Source organism: Erpetoichthys calabaricus, chromosome 14 (genome assembly GCF_900747795.2).
Source record: "Erpetoichthys calabaricus chromosome 14, fErpCal1.3, whole genome shotgun sequence".
NCBI lineage: Eukaryota > Metazoa > Chordata > Cladistia > Polypteriformes > Polypteridae > Erpetoichthys > Erpetoichthys calabaricus.
In genome coordinates, this window is record NC_041407.2 from 40,309,734 (window position 1) to 40,328,102 (window position 18,369).

At 40.3% G+C, this 18,369-nt stretch overlaps 1 protein-coding gene across 3 annotated transcripts in view; it reads right to left on the reverse strand.

Moving 5' to 3' along the window:
• Positions 1 to 18,369, reverse strand: part of LOC114665083 (zinc transporter ZIP11-like) — a 1,034,136-nt gene that overhangs the window by 998,914 nt on the left and 16,853 nt on the right. For all 3 annotated transcript variants that reach the window (XM_051936341.1, XM_051936342.1, XM_051936343.1), the window contains one exon: positions 11,362 to 11,400. In XM_051936341.1, the coding sequence (XP_051792301.1) occupies positions 11,362 to 11,400 (39 nt within the window). The remainder of the gene's footprint in view (positions 1 to 11,361; positions 11,401 to 18,369) is intronic.

An 18,369-nucleotide genomic window follows, 5' to 3' on the forward strand; every position in this document is an offset into this window, starting at 1 on the left:
CAAATATAAAGAAAGAAATAAATGGTTTGCTCAAGACAAGCGAGAAGACAAACAAGAAGCTGTGGCTGGAGCTGCAGGAGCTGCGGCAGGATAATAAAGACTGTATACAGTAGATCCCCGCAAAGTCGCGGTTCAGAGTTCACGGCCTCAGTCATTCGCAGATTTTTCCTTAGAACCTATCTAATAATTGTTAGCAGAAACTGTAAATATCCTCCACAATTTTTATGCCTTTTTCGTGGCAATACTGTACTGTAGAGAGAACAGGAAGCAACTGTAGAGGAAACATGGCTGGGGATGGTGAAAGTAACCAATAGAACTCTTAGCAGCCCCTGCAGTAGCTCTAATTGGTCTTCTGCTAAGGGTGTTGGGGCTGTTGGGGTCAAAGGATGTCAGTGCGGCTTTTAAAAAGGGGTCCAGTGACCAACAGCAAAAAAAAAAGTTTTTTTAATTTGTGTTTCAAGTTCCTGTCTCTCTGCCTGCCTTCTGTTGGGTTACCTGTACTTATTCATTTTGTCCTGGATCGTTTCGTGGTTGGCATCTGGATTGTCTGCCATCTGCCAGTGTACATGAGAACTGCAAACTTCACTTTATCTTTGTGAATTGTGACGTTTACTTAAAGTGCAGCAAAAAAGCGAAGCAAGTGCAGAAAAGAAAACACTCGGCAGACGATGTTTTGCGCATTATCACGGAGTTGGACTCTTGATTTTTCAGAATCGGATTTTATTGGCAGTGATCAGGAGATCGAGCAAGAGAGTGAGAAGCCGGCATCAGCTGATCAGACACCAGCCGATGCCGCGCCAGCGGATCTGCTGCCAGTTGAGTGCCTTCGCACAGCCGATGCATCTACGGCAAGGTTCGCATGGGATAAATACACAGACATTGATCCGTTGAGAGCCGATCTGGCTACCGGATTTTACAAGACGGCATGGCTTGCTGTTGGACACGACAGATCACCAGCTGCTGTACTTCAGGCTGCTCTCTCCTGATGCTGCTTTTCAGCTACTGTCAGACGAGACAAACAGGTAGGCAGAGATTTTTTTTGAATCACGGGCTGCGTTTGCATCGGATTCTCGTTTTTCAAAGTGGAAACCCACAACGAAAGACGAGATGAAGCGCGCTGTGGCATTACAAATAGAGATGGGACAGAACTGGTGATATAACTTCAGGGAGCATTGGTCCAAACGTGTTTTGTCCCCTGGTGGCTTAGGTACGTGCTGCTGCAAAGTTTTATTCACTTCTGTAATAAACAGAAGCAAATCCCATGGGGTGAGCCAGGCTATAATGCCATACATAAAGTTCATAAAGTTTCAGAAGATGAAAAGAGGTGACAATACGGTTTTCATGCAGGCAGAAAACTTGGTGGCAGTGGCATGGCACGATGGCAAATGGGTGACTTGTCTCTCTACAGTACACACTAACAATATATGTGAGAAAGTGCAGCAACAGACAATTGAAAAATAGGCACCAAAGCAACACATATTGTAAGGAGTGCAATGTGGCAATGACTGAAATTAGCTGCTTTGAGCGAGATCAGACTTTGCTGTGTAAAATGTATGTGATATATATGTGAAATCATAGAGTATGCAGGCTCATACAACATGCAAGACAGTAACATTTGTCAAAAGTAAATATTTTTTGTTGATTTCATATGTTAAACAATTGCTTTGTGTTATTTTTTAAAAAATGTTAGTTTTTGGAAAAATATTCAGCCCTGGGAGAAAAGAAACAAAAAAAAAATTACCCCTAAAAGAGTTAAACTATAAAAATAGACATTTTTTTAACCACATCCAAAATTCATGGGTTTTCACAATTCGTGGGTGCTCTAGGAACATAACCCCCGCGAATTTTGGGGGTGTACTGTATAATCGCTTTGATGCAGCCTTTAAAGGTATGCTGGGAAAAATTGAGGAACATATTCAGGAGAATGCGTCTAATCTGAGAGCACTTGCCAATCATCTGGAAGATGTTAAGCAGACATTCACAACTCAATTTTAAACAGCCGAACATTTGTAATCTACCGCTGATGGAAAAGCAATGGCTGGGAATTCCGAATGCAAAAAACTCTGAGACAGACTTGCTGCTCTGGAAGATGGATGCAGAAGGAATAATATTAGAATCAAAGGTCTACCTGAGAATCGTGAAAGTCCAAGCCCAGTGAAATTTGTAGCTAAACTATTCTCAAAAATAATTGGAGAGGACTTTAAATCAGACACCGAGATAGCAGCAGCTTATCGCATATGGGGATCAAATACCTCTAAACGTAGGACTCCTGTTGTGTTTAATGTAATGTCACTTCCAGAGGTGGGTAGAGTAGCCAAAAATTGTACTCAAGTAAGAGTAGCGTTACTTCAAAATAATATTACTCAAGTAGAAGTAAAAAGTAGTCAGGCAAAAAATTACTCATGTAAGAGTAAAAAAGTATTTGGTGAAAAGACTACTCAAGTACTGAGTAACTGTTTGAACATAATAAATGATTATTTTTAGAAATATAATAAGACGGACAAAAATATAAAAAAATGTGCTAATTCTACTATTTCCAAATAATAAAAAATGAGTAAAAATAAATAACATCTTTACAAAATAAAGATGCACAAATAACACAAAGTTCCAAATCTCAGTTTTTCACAACAAAGCTTTTGAAGCCAATACCTACAGTAGGTAACGTATGTTTGAACAGTGCAAACTACTTACAGTGGTAAGATATACTGTACAGTGACAGTATAATACTGTATATTCACTTTGTGGTGTAGTGGGTCCACAGCTTCAAAAAAAAAAAAAAAGGCCAGTTTCAAATCCATAAAGCCGTGTCACTGTCCGTAGGCGCAACTGCATGACCGCGGGGAGGAGTTAATGAGGTAGTTGGAGCAAGTCACACCTGCATGTGCGGGTGCGATTGTTCTCAATTGCTTCATTTGCTTTCTGCGGCGTGTGATTAAGGCCAACGGAGATGGGAGTGTATATATACGGGTCAGCACAAAAAAAGAAGGGGGAATCAAAGAAAAGGAGAAAAAAACAAAAAGAGTCTGTAGGGGACCGACATCGTCACACACTTGCCCTCCAAATACCACAGCTGATAGAAAATAACATTAGAACAAGGCAGCTTGTGCACATACAAGAAGTCTCACTTTACCATGACTGTCTGTGTCTGTGCATGTTTGGTTAAAACATGCTTGTCCTTCACTCAGTGAAGTTATGGTTAAGCTCCAGCAGGAGTTGGCTCTCAAGGTTCTTGCAGTGAAGCTGTGACCATTTAGCAGTGAACAGGACTAAAAGTCTAAAAATACCCTGAATCACAAATTAAAGAGAAAGAAAGTATTCTCTCACCTAACAGGTCTAAACGCTAAAATAGACTAAAAGCATGACTAAAAGTCTCTCACAGGCTGCAGACGCAGGAAGTTTGTGTGTGGTCATGTGACTGCATGGCTATGTCTGATTGGTGAAACTGAGTCATGTGATTATTGTTGCTACGTCTGATTGGTAAAACAGTCATGCAGTAGATCCACTGGCGACTTCTCTCTGGCAAAAATACATTTGTTTCTTCTTCACAAGTGTACTCAAGTAAAAGTAAAAAGTATGGTGCAGTAAAACTACTCTTAGAAGTAAAATTTTTTTAAAAAGTTACTCAAGTAAATGTAACAGAGTAAATGTAACTCGTTACTACCCACCTCTGGTCACTTCTCAGACAGAAACAAGAGATTTTATTTGAAAATAACCACATTAGTATTTTCCCTGATTTCTCACCCTCAACAGCTGCTAAACGTGCCGCTTTTTACAACATTAAACAGCGGTTACAGAAAGTTGATATCAGATGCAGCCTCTTGCATCCTGCCAAACTGAAAGTGGATATTCAAGACAAGCATTACATCTTCACCACTACAGAGGAAGCAGAAAAAGAGTTAAGAAATCTAATCCCGACACTTTTTTGAAATACAATCGTAAGTCGCATCCTGTCATGGCATGGCAAAAAGATATTACCTGCTGTCTGATCAGCTTGCAATGATACTGGTACCATAATTATATATCCTTTTCTCTTCTCAGCCACTTTCTGCTTGTGTTTTAATTACAATTATACGTGTAAATGTGTATGTATGTTTTTTTTCACCATTCTAAATTAGACTTTAACATCATATCCTTGGTTTATTGTTATTGTTATTATTGAATTAGGATTTACTATGCATATCCAGGGCCACTTTTTAACACCATTCCCTGGGTTTACTATCTTAATATTTCAAGACTGTTGAAGATTATGCTTATAATACTTAGACTTTATTGGCAATAGATATCTCAATTTTTAATCCTCAAACGCCGCTGCTGGGGGGCTTGTTTTGTTTTGGACATGCACTGTCTCTAGGTATGTCAGAGGACTGGGACTTTGTGAAGTGGGGTCCAACCTCACGTGGGGAGGCAAAATGAGGGGGTGGGGGGATAAGGGGGGAGAGAAAGAAAGCAAGCTATATCTAGTCTATCCTTTTAATCCTTATAATTATAATTACCAATGTAACAATAGGCTGCATGGCAAAAAATTAAGGTCAAAGCTGTCTCACTTCCAGTTCAGACTACAAAATGACATCAAAAATTCAGAATCAATGTCTTCATGATGGGACAGTTAACTTTGTGAGCTGGAATGTTAAAGGCCTGAATCACGAATTAAAGAGAAAGAAAGTATTCTCTCACCTAACAGGTCTAAACGCTAAAATAGTATTTTTACAGGAGACCCACTTATTAAGCAAGGATCAGTTCTGGCTGCAAAAAGACTGGACTGGCCAAATGTTCCATTTCAGCTTTACAAAGAAAACTAGAGGTGTGGGAATTCTAATACATAGAACAGTCTCATGTGTGGTATCAGATGTGGTATCTGATCCTGAAGGGAGAAATGTGACTGTCATGGGCAATTTATTTAACTGTAAAGTGATTTTGATAAATGTTTACACACCAAATGCGGATGATAGGGAATTCATGCAAAATGTATTTACATCCATTTCCAATGTGAACACTCATAAAATTATAATAGCTGGGGACTTTAATTGTGCTATAAATCTAGACTTAGATAGGTCTCCTGTTACAGGAGTGATGACATCTAACACTGCAAAGACAATTACACAGTTTGTAACTGACCACAACTTATTAGACCCCTGGAGGTTTCTAAACCCAAACTCAAGAACATATTCCTTCTACTCACCAGTGCATCATTGCTACTCAAGAACTGATTATTTCTTTATAAATAACAATTTCTTTCCTATGCTTAAATCTTGCAAGTACAACGCTATTGTTATTTCTGACCATGCCCCTCTGATCTTGGAGCTAAAATCATTATGCCCCACATACTCATCTCGCAGATGGCGTCTTAACCCACTTTTATTAGCAGATGAGAACTGTACGGAATTTATATCAAAATAAATCAGTTTTTTTTCTAGAGGCAAAAACATCCTCAGAGGTCTCTGCAGGAATACCCTGAAGGTCTTCTTAAGAGGAGAGATTATCTCATATCTTTCCCACAGAAATAAATTAGAAACCAAAAAGGTGTCAGAGAAACCAGCAAAATTACTAGAATAGATCAAGAACATGCCAGGTGTCCAAGTGAGGCTCTTCATAGGAAAAGGCAGGCTCTGCATTCAGAGCTCAACCTCTTAACAACTAAAGAAACTGAACAACTCACTTTTAAATCAAGACATCATTACTACGAACATGGACAGAAAGCTAATAAGCTCTTATCTGAACTAAATCCACAAGCAAGAAGTTCGCAATGCAATCCCAGCAATCACCAACAGAGACAAAATCATTGACCATAAAAATATAATGCACACATTTAGAGACTACTATAAATCCTTATATTCCACTGAGTTTAAATAAGACAACACACAATCTAATGCATTACAGATACCACAAACAGATACTCTTAGTGCAGAGGAATTGGATAAACCTTTGGCACTATCAGAATTACAAAATGCTATAAAGTCAATTACGAGTGGGAAAGCAGCAAGCCCTGATGGCTATCCTGTCGAATTTTATAAGAAATTCTCCACTCAGCTAGTTCCCCTTTTATTAGCAACATTCACAGAAGCTAGAGACAATCACATTCTACTTCAAACTTTTCGCCAACATTAATCACCATCTTTCCTAAACAAAATAAGGACTACAATATGCATCATACAGACTAATTTCACTTCTGAATAATGATGTTAAGATACTCTCCAAAGTCATAGCTAGAAGGATGGAGAAAGTGCTGCCTTCAACAATACCACAAGATCAAACTGGATTTATTAAAGGCCAACACTTAGCTTCCAATCTTCGGCGCCTGTTTAATGTAATATATTCACCCGCAAAGTCAAACATCCCAGAGATATTATCATCGTTGGATGCAAAAAAAGCATTTTATATGATTGAATGGAACTACCTTTTCACTACATTAGAGAAATCTGGGTTTGGCCCGAACATTTGTGTATGGATCAAACTACTGTATATCAATCCAGAAACTTCAGTTTGATTAACAACACTTATTCAGACTTCTTTAAACTAGAACGTGTTACCAGACATTGAGCACCTGGCAGTTCGCTATCGGAATGCTTATCAGATAAAGTGGATTATCAGAGAAGGATTTGAACAGAAAATTTCTCTATATGCAGATGATATGGTACTGTATATATCATACCCAAAAAATACTGTGCCTGCAGTCCTATCAACACTTAACAGAATTTTCAAAGATTTCTGGTCTCAGAATTAATTGGAATAAAAGTGTGCTCTTCCCAGTGAATTCTCAAGCATACAATATTAGATTGGACACCTTCTCTTTTATCACTGCAGATCAGTTTAAATACCATGGGGTAAACATCACAAGTAAACATAAATTTCTTTATCAACAAAATTTTGCCGTCTGTATGGAAAAAATTAAGCAAGACTTGCATACATGGTCAACCCTTCATCTCACTCTAGCTGGAAGAATTAACGTTGTTAAGATGAATATCCTTCCTAAGCTTCTCTTTTTATTTCAAAACATTCCAAAATACATCAATAAATCATTTTTAAGCAATTAGATTCAACCATAACCTCATTTATTTGGAATTTAAAACATCCATGTATCCAAAGAGCGACCCCACAAAGACCTAAGGCAGAAGGTGGCATGGCTCTACCTAACGTCCAATTTTATTACTGGGCAGCAAACATACAAGATATAAAAACCTGGAAATGGACACAAATAGATGAATATACACAGGCTTGGCCGCAATAGAAATAAAATCCTGCAGTACTTCTTTATATTCCCTGCTTTGTGCCCCTATACAGTGGGGCAAAAACGTATTTAGTCAGCCACCAATTGTGCAAATTCTCCCACTTAAAAAGATGAGAGAGGCCTGTAATTTTCATCATAGGTATACCTCAACTATGAGAGACAAAATGAGAAAAAAAATCCAGAAAATCACATTATCTGATTTTAAAGAATTTATTTGCAAATTATGGTGGAAAATAAGTATTTGGTCACCTACAAACAAGCAAGATTTCTGGCTCTCACAGACCTGTAACTTCTTCTGTAAGAGGCTCCTCTGTCCTCCACTCGTTACCTGTATTAATGGCACCTGTTTGAACTTGTTATCAATATAAAAGACACCTGTCCACAACCTCAAACAGTCACACTCCAAACTCCACTATGGCCAAGACCAAAGAGCTGTCAAAGGACACCAGAAACAAAATTGTAGACCTGCACCAGGCTGGGAAGACTGAATCTGCAATAGGTAAGCAGCTTGGTGTGAAGAAATCAACTGTGGGAGCAATTATTAGAAAATGGAAGACATATAAGACCACTGATAATCTCCCTCGATCTGGGGCTCCACGCAAGATCTCACCCCGTGGGTTCAAAATGATCACAAGAATGGTAAGCAAAAATCCCAGAACCACACGGGGGACCCAGTGAATGACCTGCAGAGAGCTGGGACCAAAGTAACAACGGCTACCATCAGTAACACACTACGCCGCCAGGGACTCAAATCCTGCAGTGCCAGACGTGTCCCCCCTGCTTAAGCCAGTACATGTGCAGGCCCGTCTGAAGTTTGCTAGAGAGCATTTGGATGATCCAGAAGAGGAATGAAACCAAAATAGAACTTTTTGGTAAAACCTCTACTCGTCGTGTTTGGAGGAGAAAGAATGCTGAGTTGCATCCAAAGAACACCATACCTACTGTAAAGCATGGGGGGTGGAAACATCATGCTTGGGGGCTGTTTTTCTGCAAAGGGACCAGGACGACTGATCTGTGTAAAGGAAAGAATGAATGGGGCCATGTATCGTCAGATTTTGAGTGAAAACCTCCTTCCATCAGCAAGGGCATTGAAGATGAAACGTGGCTGGGTCTTTCAGCATGACAATGATCCCAAACACACCGCCCGGGTAATGAAGGAGTGGCTTCGTAAGAAGCATTTCAAGGTCCTGGAGTGGCCTAGCCAGTCTCCAGATCTCAACCCCATAGAAAATCTTTGGAGGGAGTTGAAAGTCAGTGTTACCCAGCAACAGCCCCAAAACATCACTGCTCTAGAGAAGATCTACATGGAGGAATGGGCAAAAATACCAGCAACAGTGTGTGAAAACCTTGTGAAGACTTACAGAAAACATTTGACCTCTGTCATTGCCAACAAAGGGTATATAACAAACTATTGAGATGAACTTTTGTTATTGACCAAATACTTTTTTTCCCACCATAATTTGCAAATAAATTCTTCAAAAATCAGACAATGTGATTTTCTGGATTTTTTTTTCTCATTTTGTCTCTCATAGTTGAGGTATACCTATGATGAAAATCACAGGCCTCTCTCATCTTTTTAAGTGGGAGAACTTGCACAATTGGTGGCTGACTAAATACTTTTTTGCCCCACTGTAAATGCAAGTTATCGCCAATATATTAACAACCCAATTGTGCTTCACTCACTCAGAATACAGCCAGCATTTCTGCAATATATAAAACCATTTTACAGTCCCTTCCTTTCAAAGATCCAAGAGGACAGTGGGGAAAAGGATCTCTCACTCAACATATCAGAAAAGGAGTGGAAGGTAGCAATGCACAGAATTCACTCAAGCTCTATATGCGCAAAGCATACAATTATTCAACTCAAAATTATATATCAAGCACATCTGTCTCGTTTAAAATTGTCCAAAATATTTCCAGGGCAAGATTCAACCTGCGAACGCTGCAATCAAGTTCCAGCCTCACTGGGTCACATGTTTTGGGCCTGCACCAAATTAACATAATTCTGGACCAAAATCTTTAAATGCCTATCAGACAGCCTTGGTATCACAATACCTCCTAACCCATTGACAGTTGTGTTTGGTGTACATCCAGATGGGCTTATAGTGGAGAAGGACAAAAAACTGTAATTGCCTTTACTACACTATTGGCAAGTAGACTTATCTTGCTCAACTGGAAGAATCCTAACTCTCCTCTTTTAAGTCAGTGGGTAACTGATGTTCTATACTATTTGAAATTGGAAAAAATCAAATTCTCACTTAGAGGATCTGTGCAGAACTTGTTCAAAACCTGGCACGATCTAATCAATAACATTTTAGTTTAAGCTCTTAAAGCACTGAGGAAGCAGATTCTCTTCGCATTTCTTTTTCTTCTCCATTTATCTTTATCCACTTATTAAACTCATCAATTTACTTATTTTTACTAGCTAAGTTTTACTCTGTTGGCCATGCTCTCTTTCTCAGGGGTGGGGGTTGATTTGTTTTCAATCCTATTTTTGTAAAAATTGATCTATTTGTATGGAATGATTACAATAAAATCAATAAAATTAAAAAAAAAAAAAATGAGCCATAACTTCAATGCCTACTCATACTGAACGCCAGTGCCTAGTAGTGAAGCAGCTTTGAAAACAGTTTCTCAGGAAGTTTTCAAAAAGACGCCAAGGCACAGGGATAGCCAGAACCAACCAGCAAAAAATATAAAATATCTGAATTAGTACCTGAGTGAAAAAGGCAAGGGGTGCATCACCCTCAACATTAATCAGTACAGACTCACAATCCTATACCTTATTTTCTGAGTGACACACTCTGACATCATCCTTATACATACACTGGGGACGCAAATGATCTACTGTTTTATGAAAGGTAAAGTAATGCCAGCTGCTACTGTTTGTAGTGAATTTTCATTTTGTTTAACTGTTGTTTTTTGCTTGGTTTAATTGATGTGTCTTTTGTGTAAACTAGAATGTTCCGATTTACACTGAACCATTTTGCTTAGTGATGGAATGGGTCAGTGTTTCTCATTTCTTTGTTATTAGCCAAAAACTCTGCATATTTCCAGGTACCTGGTATGCAATAATTGCTGAATTGGCATTAATAGACATTTAATTAATTAATGTCTAGTAATTTTGACTTACTGGCAAATTAAGAATTTGTCAAAAGATGTAAAACGGAGTATGCCTAATTTTTGCAGTTTTTATTTCAGTCTCTGAAACAGAATTATTTCACATCTCTCTGAAATGGAACAGCTTGAATGGGTGCTACTTCAAGTATGATTTATAAGTTATCACAGGCTATACAAAGAATTCAAACATAAATTGTTTTTTATATACAGATGTACATTAATAAAACAAAAGTTTCTTATACTACACCATTCTATCTACAATCTACATCTTGGGATTGCAAGAAAAACAAACAATGGCAAAATGCTAAACAAAATTTGGTAATTTCTGGGAAATCCACGCGCGTATCTCATGTGACTGCTAATAAAATTCAAAACTTTTATTTATAACCAAAATGAAAACTTGTCGGAATGCAGATCTTCTGGCAAAAACAGTACAAAAATAAGAAACCTGTGTCATTTTTTTCAGACATATCACCTCATTTCACCCCCAAGATGTCTTCTGGTTGTAAAAGTACACAACACATTGAAATTTTCTGGTAGTTGTCACACTGCTCCAAAAATCAGGATCTACTGTATGTTAAACTCCAAAATCTTCAACAAGACAAATAGTTGTTAAAGCAATTCACTGAAATCCCACCACAAGTTACTGTTGCATTTTTTGTAGATAACTTAAATTTGGATAATGTCGTCCAGTACTAAATCTCCTAAAATCAGGCATTCTAATAGCATTTTAGAAGTTCAATCAGTTAACCACTAGGGAGAAAAACAGAAGACTCATGTCAATCTGATGTGATGCCAAATATTTGCAGTAATAATCCATGTTTATATCTACAGAAACTTAAAAAAAAATGTATGAAATAGTCTTCTTTAACAGAAGAGTGTCACTGACCACAAGGCATTAAATCTTTTCCCAAGGCTATAACTAAGCCCTATTCTGAGTTCAGGATGAACTGAACCTAAATTCAAATAAGAATGTTCTTCATCTCCATCTAAGAAGTAAAATATACATTACTTACCCCTGCAGCAAATCCCAGGCTGCCATCTAAGATTCTTTTCTAGAAATTAAAAGTAAAGACATATTACCATCTCCCATCTCATTTATAAATGAAAGATAATGACTAAAATCATTAACATTTAAAACAGAAACAAGTAGAGTTTTAAAAATTAATCTTCCCAAAGAAAAGAAGAAAGAAAAGCTAGTTTTAAATTGACAGTTCAATATTTAATTGATCTACAATCCTAAATTTGAATCGAGTAGGTACAGTGAATGGATTAACAGAAGGTCAATTCTGAAATACTAATCTGTAATCAGATTCACGGTCAACGCAGGAGTGATTTGGGGAAAGCTATAAGATTTTTGTTTGTTTGTATTGTTTACTTAAGAGTTGTGGTTGAACTGAATAAAGGTAATGACCTGCTGAAACTGTACATAAATCAAAGTACCCAACAGCAGTATCTTTTTTATATATATATATATATATATATATATATATATATATATATATATATATATAAATAAAAAATGGAAAAAACTTTATATTGAAAAAGAGCAATCACACAATTTCCATACTACAAATGTTTTATATGTTAAACTATCATTAAATTGAGCACACAGGTTTCTAAAAGTTTGGTGGTTGCTCTTTTTCAAAATAAGGATATTTGCACAGACAGTGAACCAATAGTGTTCAATTGATAATATCATGCTTCACAGCTTCTGGCCAAGTGTGGAAGCAACATGACTCCATTTTGCACACTAACAAGGCCACAGCCATTCAAACATACTCGGCAATGCCCACGACACAAAAATCACTACAAAATGGCAGCACGAAAATCTCAATAAAAGAATCTTCAAGCTAATTTCTAGCATTAATTGGTAGAGCAGAAGCTTTATGTATAAATGGTGCAAGCACACAAAAATGTTGCGTATGCCATTTCTACGCTCACATTGCGATGTATAAAAACTAAACTTGGCATAAAGCCGTGCACATTTTCATGCCAGCTCAGTCCCTAGCATACGCAAGTTCTCCACTCGGTTTTGCAAACTGGAGGCACCCAGTGTCAAAGCAGTGCTATTGTTCCAGTGTAGTTTCCCTTTCTTTTTTAGATCCACATCCCTGACGAGGCTTTATCAAATACACTGAAATTCACCACATATCGTTTATTAGTTTAAGGCATCTGATTGTAATTAACCTATAACAAAATAATGGTCCACGGAATGGCCAAACTATTCCAAATAACATAACGGCTTTAGCGTTGTTACTCTCACTGCACCACTGAGTATTTATCCCACTGTATCCGAGTGTGGAATCACAGCCCTACAGCAGCTGATTGGAAAGAGAATTATCGGGATACAGCATCTAGCACACGCTGCCTCAGCCATGCACAAGTCTATATATATATTGCACAACCTGAGCCACTTTATAAAGCGCGTATGTGCAAATGATGATGACTGGCTTCTAAGTCAATTTAGATTTCCAAACGCTATCTTCTTGGAGCTCTTGATATCATTTTTAAGAATGAAATGCAGCAAAGTGTGTTTATTACATTATACAGATAAAATTTTAACATCATTTAAATAATCTATATTGTTAATAATTAAACATGCGAGAGCTCACAGCGCTAGCGATGAGCTGGCACCCCGTTCAGGGATTGTTCCTGCCTCACGCTGTATGCTTGCTGGGATTGGCAGGACCTAGATGGATAGAAGGATGGAGTAATTAAACATGTATTATAAAGATAGTTCAATGTTCCTTAAAGGTTTTGAAGAACCGGCGTTCTAAGCTTACAGAAGGCTTTACATCTATTACAGAGCTGATTGTGTGGCGATTAGTTACTTGGAGAAAGAAAAGTAAGGACAGGAATTGGGGGTTAGTACGTTTGAAAGAGACAGTACTGCTGCAGTAAATTATTTCATTGAAGGTCACACATGGCACAGCAAGCATCTTGCGAGAGGCAGAAACGATCTCTGGACAGGTCGCCAGTTCGTCACTATCACTGCACCACTGTGTTCCCATGTTTAATACATGCTTTAATTCCTATCATCATGAAAATTATATCAAGCTTATATCTTAGTATTTAAATTGTTCAGCGAGCTGTGATATCATGAATCTAATGTATTGTGTCCTGTCAGCTGAAGAGAAAGCCCTTTAAAGAAGTACGTAGTGATTCACGCACATAGAAGAACACATACAAAACAAACTATTTAACGTGATTAAAGTGGAAATTTCACGATTAAAGTTGATATTTCAAGCTTTTTCCCCCACTGTGTCCCTTTTTCTCTCTGTACCCTAACACTCTTCCATATGACACTAAGAACGTGGGCTACGACTCGCCTTTTCATGGCGACTTTGATATCTGACAACTTCTTTTTTATTTCGGGCATGGTGTGATTTTGTGAACTTGAACTTTCCAATTTCTCCACCACTCTGTCACTTGATCAACTTCCTTTTTTTGTTTACAACAAACAGTGTGTTTTTCCTTGCCTTCGCTTGGTACTCGCTGAAATTCTTTTATTTTTTTCCCTCGTGGTTTTGCCATTGTCTTTTCACAAAACACTGAACTTAAGGGCTATTTATATTGATTTGCATATTCAAAGAGGCGTAATTCTGGGAGGAGACAGGGTGAGACGACAGGCGCATGCACACGCGTTACTTTTCACGCTGACCGGGATTTATGTACCGGAAGAACGTGGAAGATAGCGTACGCACAGATTTCTGCATCTGGATTTTTTTGTACATGCGCACATTTCCGCTTTTATCGGTACACCATGTTTTAGTGTGAATTCTACACACGGCGTTATACTTGAGGCCCCAAGTGTCTTGCTTGGCAACTTTTTGCTTAACTCTGAGCTCAAGAGTTGATCTGCAGTCCACTTAATAGATTTCTCACGTTCCTCAGCTTTCCATGAAATAGTCACCAAGTATGATAGAACCTAGTTAGACATATAGTCAAACTATGTAATGATATTACATATAAACATTCAGGCTGTGACATTCTAATGTTTGAATTATTCAGCAAGAAATTGACTGTTCACCTTAAGAATATTTCACAAAACACCTGTCCCATCCGACCATTATTTTGAGACCCTGACTATAGACTTATTTTGTGGTTCATTTAAGAACAGAAAAACTGTCAAAAACACAAAATAAACTTAAATAATAGATGTTAGAAATCCATGTTAGCAAATATCTTTTCTATTGAAAATTTCAGCCAAATGAGAATACAAGTAATTTCAGGGGCAGTAAAATAAATGCATTTGGAAAATCAATCCATCACAACAATCAGAGGTAAAACTCTACAATAGTGGAAGATCACTTATAAGCTTAACTTACATTTTGTAAGAGACACATGGGGTGTATGTGAAATTTTTCAACAAATTTCATGATGCTAAAAAGATTTTTGACTTCTAGGTTCAACATTATTCTACTAAAAGTAATGCTTTAATAATTCAGTAGTTTGTGTAATTCCTGGATGTTGAAACATAACAGGAATACAAGCTCAATTCAGCATTATCCCCTGCCCCCACCTCCAGCTCATGGAGAGATAAAACGTTTACCATCTGGTGCATTCTCTAGGATATCTTGAGCAGTCTGAGTAATAGTTACTGTAGAAACAATATCATATCATAAATGTAACAAGCACATCAGGTGGAAGTATTTAATTTCCCGATTGCAGTGGGCAGAAAAGAACCTGAGAGGAATAAGCCTGTTGCTAAAAGAGCTTCAAGACAGTGCCTCCTGGAGGGGATCCAAATTTGCATCATTCCTCTTTGCACAACAGCTTCCAATGTGTTTGATGGAGCAGGCTTTCCTAATAAGTTTGTTCAGGCATTGTCCTTTTGTGCTCAGGTTGCTTCCCTAGTAGACTGCAGCATAGAACACCACACTAACTGATAGATAGATAGATAGATAGATAGATAGATAGATAGATAGATAGATAGATAGATAGATAGATAGATAGATAGATAGATAGATAGATAGATAGATAGATAGATAGATAGATAGATAGATAGATAGATAGATAGATAGATAGATAGATAGATAGATAGATAGATAGATAGATAGATAGATAGATAGATAGATAGATAGATAGATAGATAGATAGATAGATAGATAGATAGATAGATAGATAGATAGAGACTTAGAGACTTGTAAAACATTTCCAGTAGCTTGCTATACACATCAAAAGACAAGATTCTCCTTAGCAAATACTGTCTGTTCTGGCCCTTCTTGTAGAGGCACTGTGTTGTCAGACCAGTCCAGTTTGTTGCTTATATGAAAGCCCAGGTACTTGTAGCTCTGCAACACTTCCAAGTCCTCTCCCGAATGGTGACTGTTCTCAGAGGCTATTTGGCATGTCAGAAGTCCAGCACCAGTTCTTTTGTCTTGCTGATGTTGAGCTACAGGTCGTTGTCCCTGCACCATAAGACTACATTGCTTTCTAATGCAGCTTATGATGGACTAGTCATCTAGAGATGGCAACCTCTGGTATTGTACTGGAAATCTGTTGTATATAGTGTAAACAGGTAGGGAGACACGACAGTTCCTTGAGGTGCTCTAGTATTGCACACCACCATTTCTGACACACAATCCCTTAGCCTCACAAACTGCTGTCTGTTTTTCAGGTAGGCTGTGATCCAGGAGATTATGGGAGAATCAAGATTCAAAGCCCTGAGCCTTTCCCCAGTTCAGAAAAGTGTTAAAAGCACTAGAAAACTCAAATAACATTATCCTGGCTGTGGCAGTAGGCTCTATGAAGAATGTAGATGAGAACACCTTCCATACCTATATGTGCCTGATAGGCAAACTGCAAAAGATCAAGATACTCTGAAACCAGGAGTCACAGCTGTTTTAATACCAGTCTCTCAAAGGTCTTCATGATATATGAATAAAGCAACTGGTATGAAGTCCTTGTGATCACTGGAATGCTCTTTCTTTGGCACTGGGACCACACAGGATATTTTCCATAGCTGTGGAACCTTCTCCAAATTCAGGGAAAGAGAGAACAGATGCCAAAGAACCCTACACAACTGTCTGGCACATGTTTTCAGCACCCTGGGGCTGATTGTATCCAGCCCTGAAGCCTAGTATATACAGAGTTTTCCCAGCTCTCTCCTAACTTGATCAGCAGAGATGAACAGTCAAGGGAGTAAAGGGGGACTGAAGACCACAGCTGAAATATCACTGTAGGTTGTGCAGGGTGCAACCCCTTTATTAGATTTGTGGCACCTGGCCGGGGTTCATGCCCAGCCGGGACGCCCAGGAAGACAGGAGGAGGGTTCATTCCTCCTCCAGACCGCAAGGGGGCATCCGCCCTGGTTGTGTTGGGGGCCACGGGTACAGGGCTTGGAAGCCCAACCCTGTAGGGGCCCGTGGCCATGCCTGATGGACCCTGGACCCCAGCACTTCCGCCACACCAGGAAGTGCTAGGGGGAAGAAGAGAGGGAACACCCGGAGTGCATCCGGGGAGACAGCCGGCACTTCCGCCACACTGGGGCGTGTCGGGTGGAAGATTGCCGGTGCACACCTGGAGCACATCCGGGTATGAATAAAAGGGGCCGCCTCCCTTCATTCGAGGCTGGAGTCGGGTGGAAGAGGACTAGGTCTGGAAGGAGAGAGAAGGAGGCGGTCTGAAGCAAAGGCGTTGTGGTATTGGCCTGGACTTTAGGGGAGTCTGTGGGTTGTGTGGCACAATAATTGTAAATAATAATTGTATAATAAACGTGTGTTGGGTGACAAAACAATGTCTGCCTGTCTGTGTCCGGGCTGTTCCCCACAATGGCATCCCAGATGGGACTCTCTGCCTGCTACAAGGCAGGGACCCCATAAAAATAATTTTGTGGGCAGTCTGGTACAGCAGGCAAACCCACACACGCGTCACGGGAGTGGCGTGCCCACAGCCCAGTGAGAGAGACTTGCGCCACAGACCGCTAATGGACCGTGGTCACAAGGTTTTCTCCTGGTGCGGCAGAAGATCGATGGGCCTTAACTGAGTACAGCGGGCTCCAGGGAGTGTGCTGTCGCAGAGGGTGCCCGGGACGGCGCGGTGTCGAGGAAAGCCACGCCAGGGACGTTTCCCCAGACAGACTAGACCCGACAGGTGAGTTCCCTGCGCGATGGCAGCCAGCCCGGTGGGGCTGTGCTTGTGTTATGTTTTGCAGGCAGGGACTGTCCGGGTCTGCGTCGGTGGCAGACTCGTGCTGATCTGCGGGTCTTTCCGGAGGCGACAGCAGCAGCAGGGGCTGCAGAAAAGGAGACGCTGCAACCCAAAGAGCCGGCTCGTCACCACACCAGGAGGAGTAGAGCCAAAATGGCCACGGGCCGGAAGTCCCTCCCCGTGACAGGCACGGGATTGGGTGGTGTGTCTTGCACACCCACTGATGATTGGATGGAGGCGGGACCAAGGAATGTCCATCTCGTGCCGGGGGGAGACCCGATTGGGCTGGAGGAAGAGGCCCACAGGAAGCAGTCGAAGCAAGGGGCTGACAGACACGTAGGCTCTGCGCCGGCTGACTTCCTGTCCTTGCCTGTAGTGCTGCGTGCACTGGAGGAATCCCTTCAGGCCGCAGCACCGCTGTTGCAGGGGCTCAGTATGCTCTGTGCGGACCTGCAGGAGCTGGACGTGAAGGCGGGTGCGTCATTACAGACGCTGCATGCTGCGGTAGAAGGGCGCGTCTCTGGATCCTTTGGCCAGAGCTGTACAGCAGGAAAGGTAGGTGAAGCCGGCCCCGTAAAGCATAAGGGAGAACCAACCGAAGGGGCCCGTGACATTCGTGGACGGAACCAAGTAGGTGGGTCTCCAACAGCGGAGGTGACGGTGAAGGCTGTGAGTGAGGTGAGGGTAGAAAGAAAGATCGAGAGGGCAGGCAGGACAGGGGCTGATGAGTGCCCTGGGTCCTAGCGCCCGACGCCCCGAGCCTGCAACAGTCTCCCGTCGTTCTGTATGGACGCAGATGGGCTTGGATCTGTGCGTTTCCCATGCGCAGACCCAGACCATCGGGGCGTCCAAGAGTGACAGGAGGAATC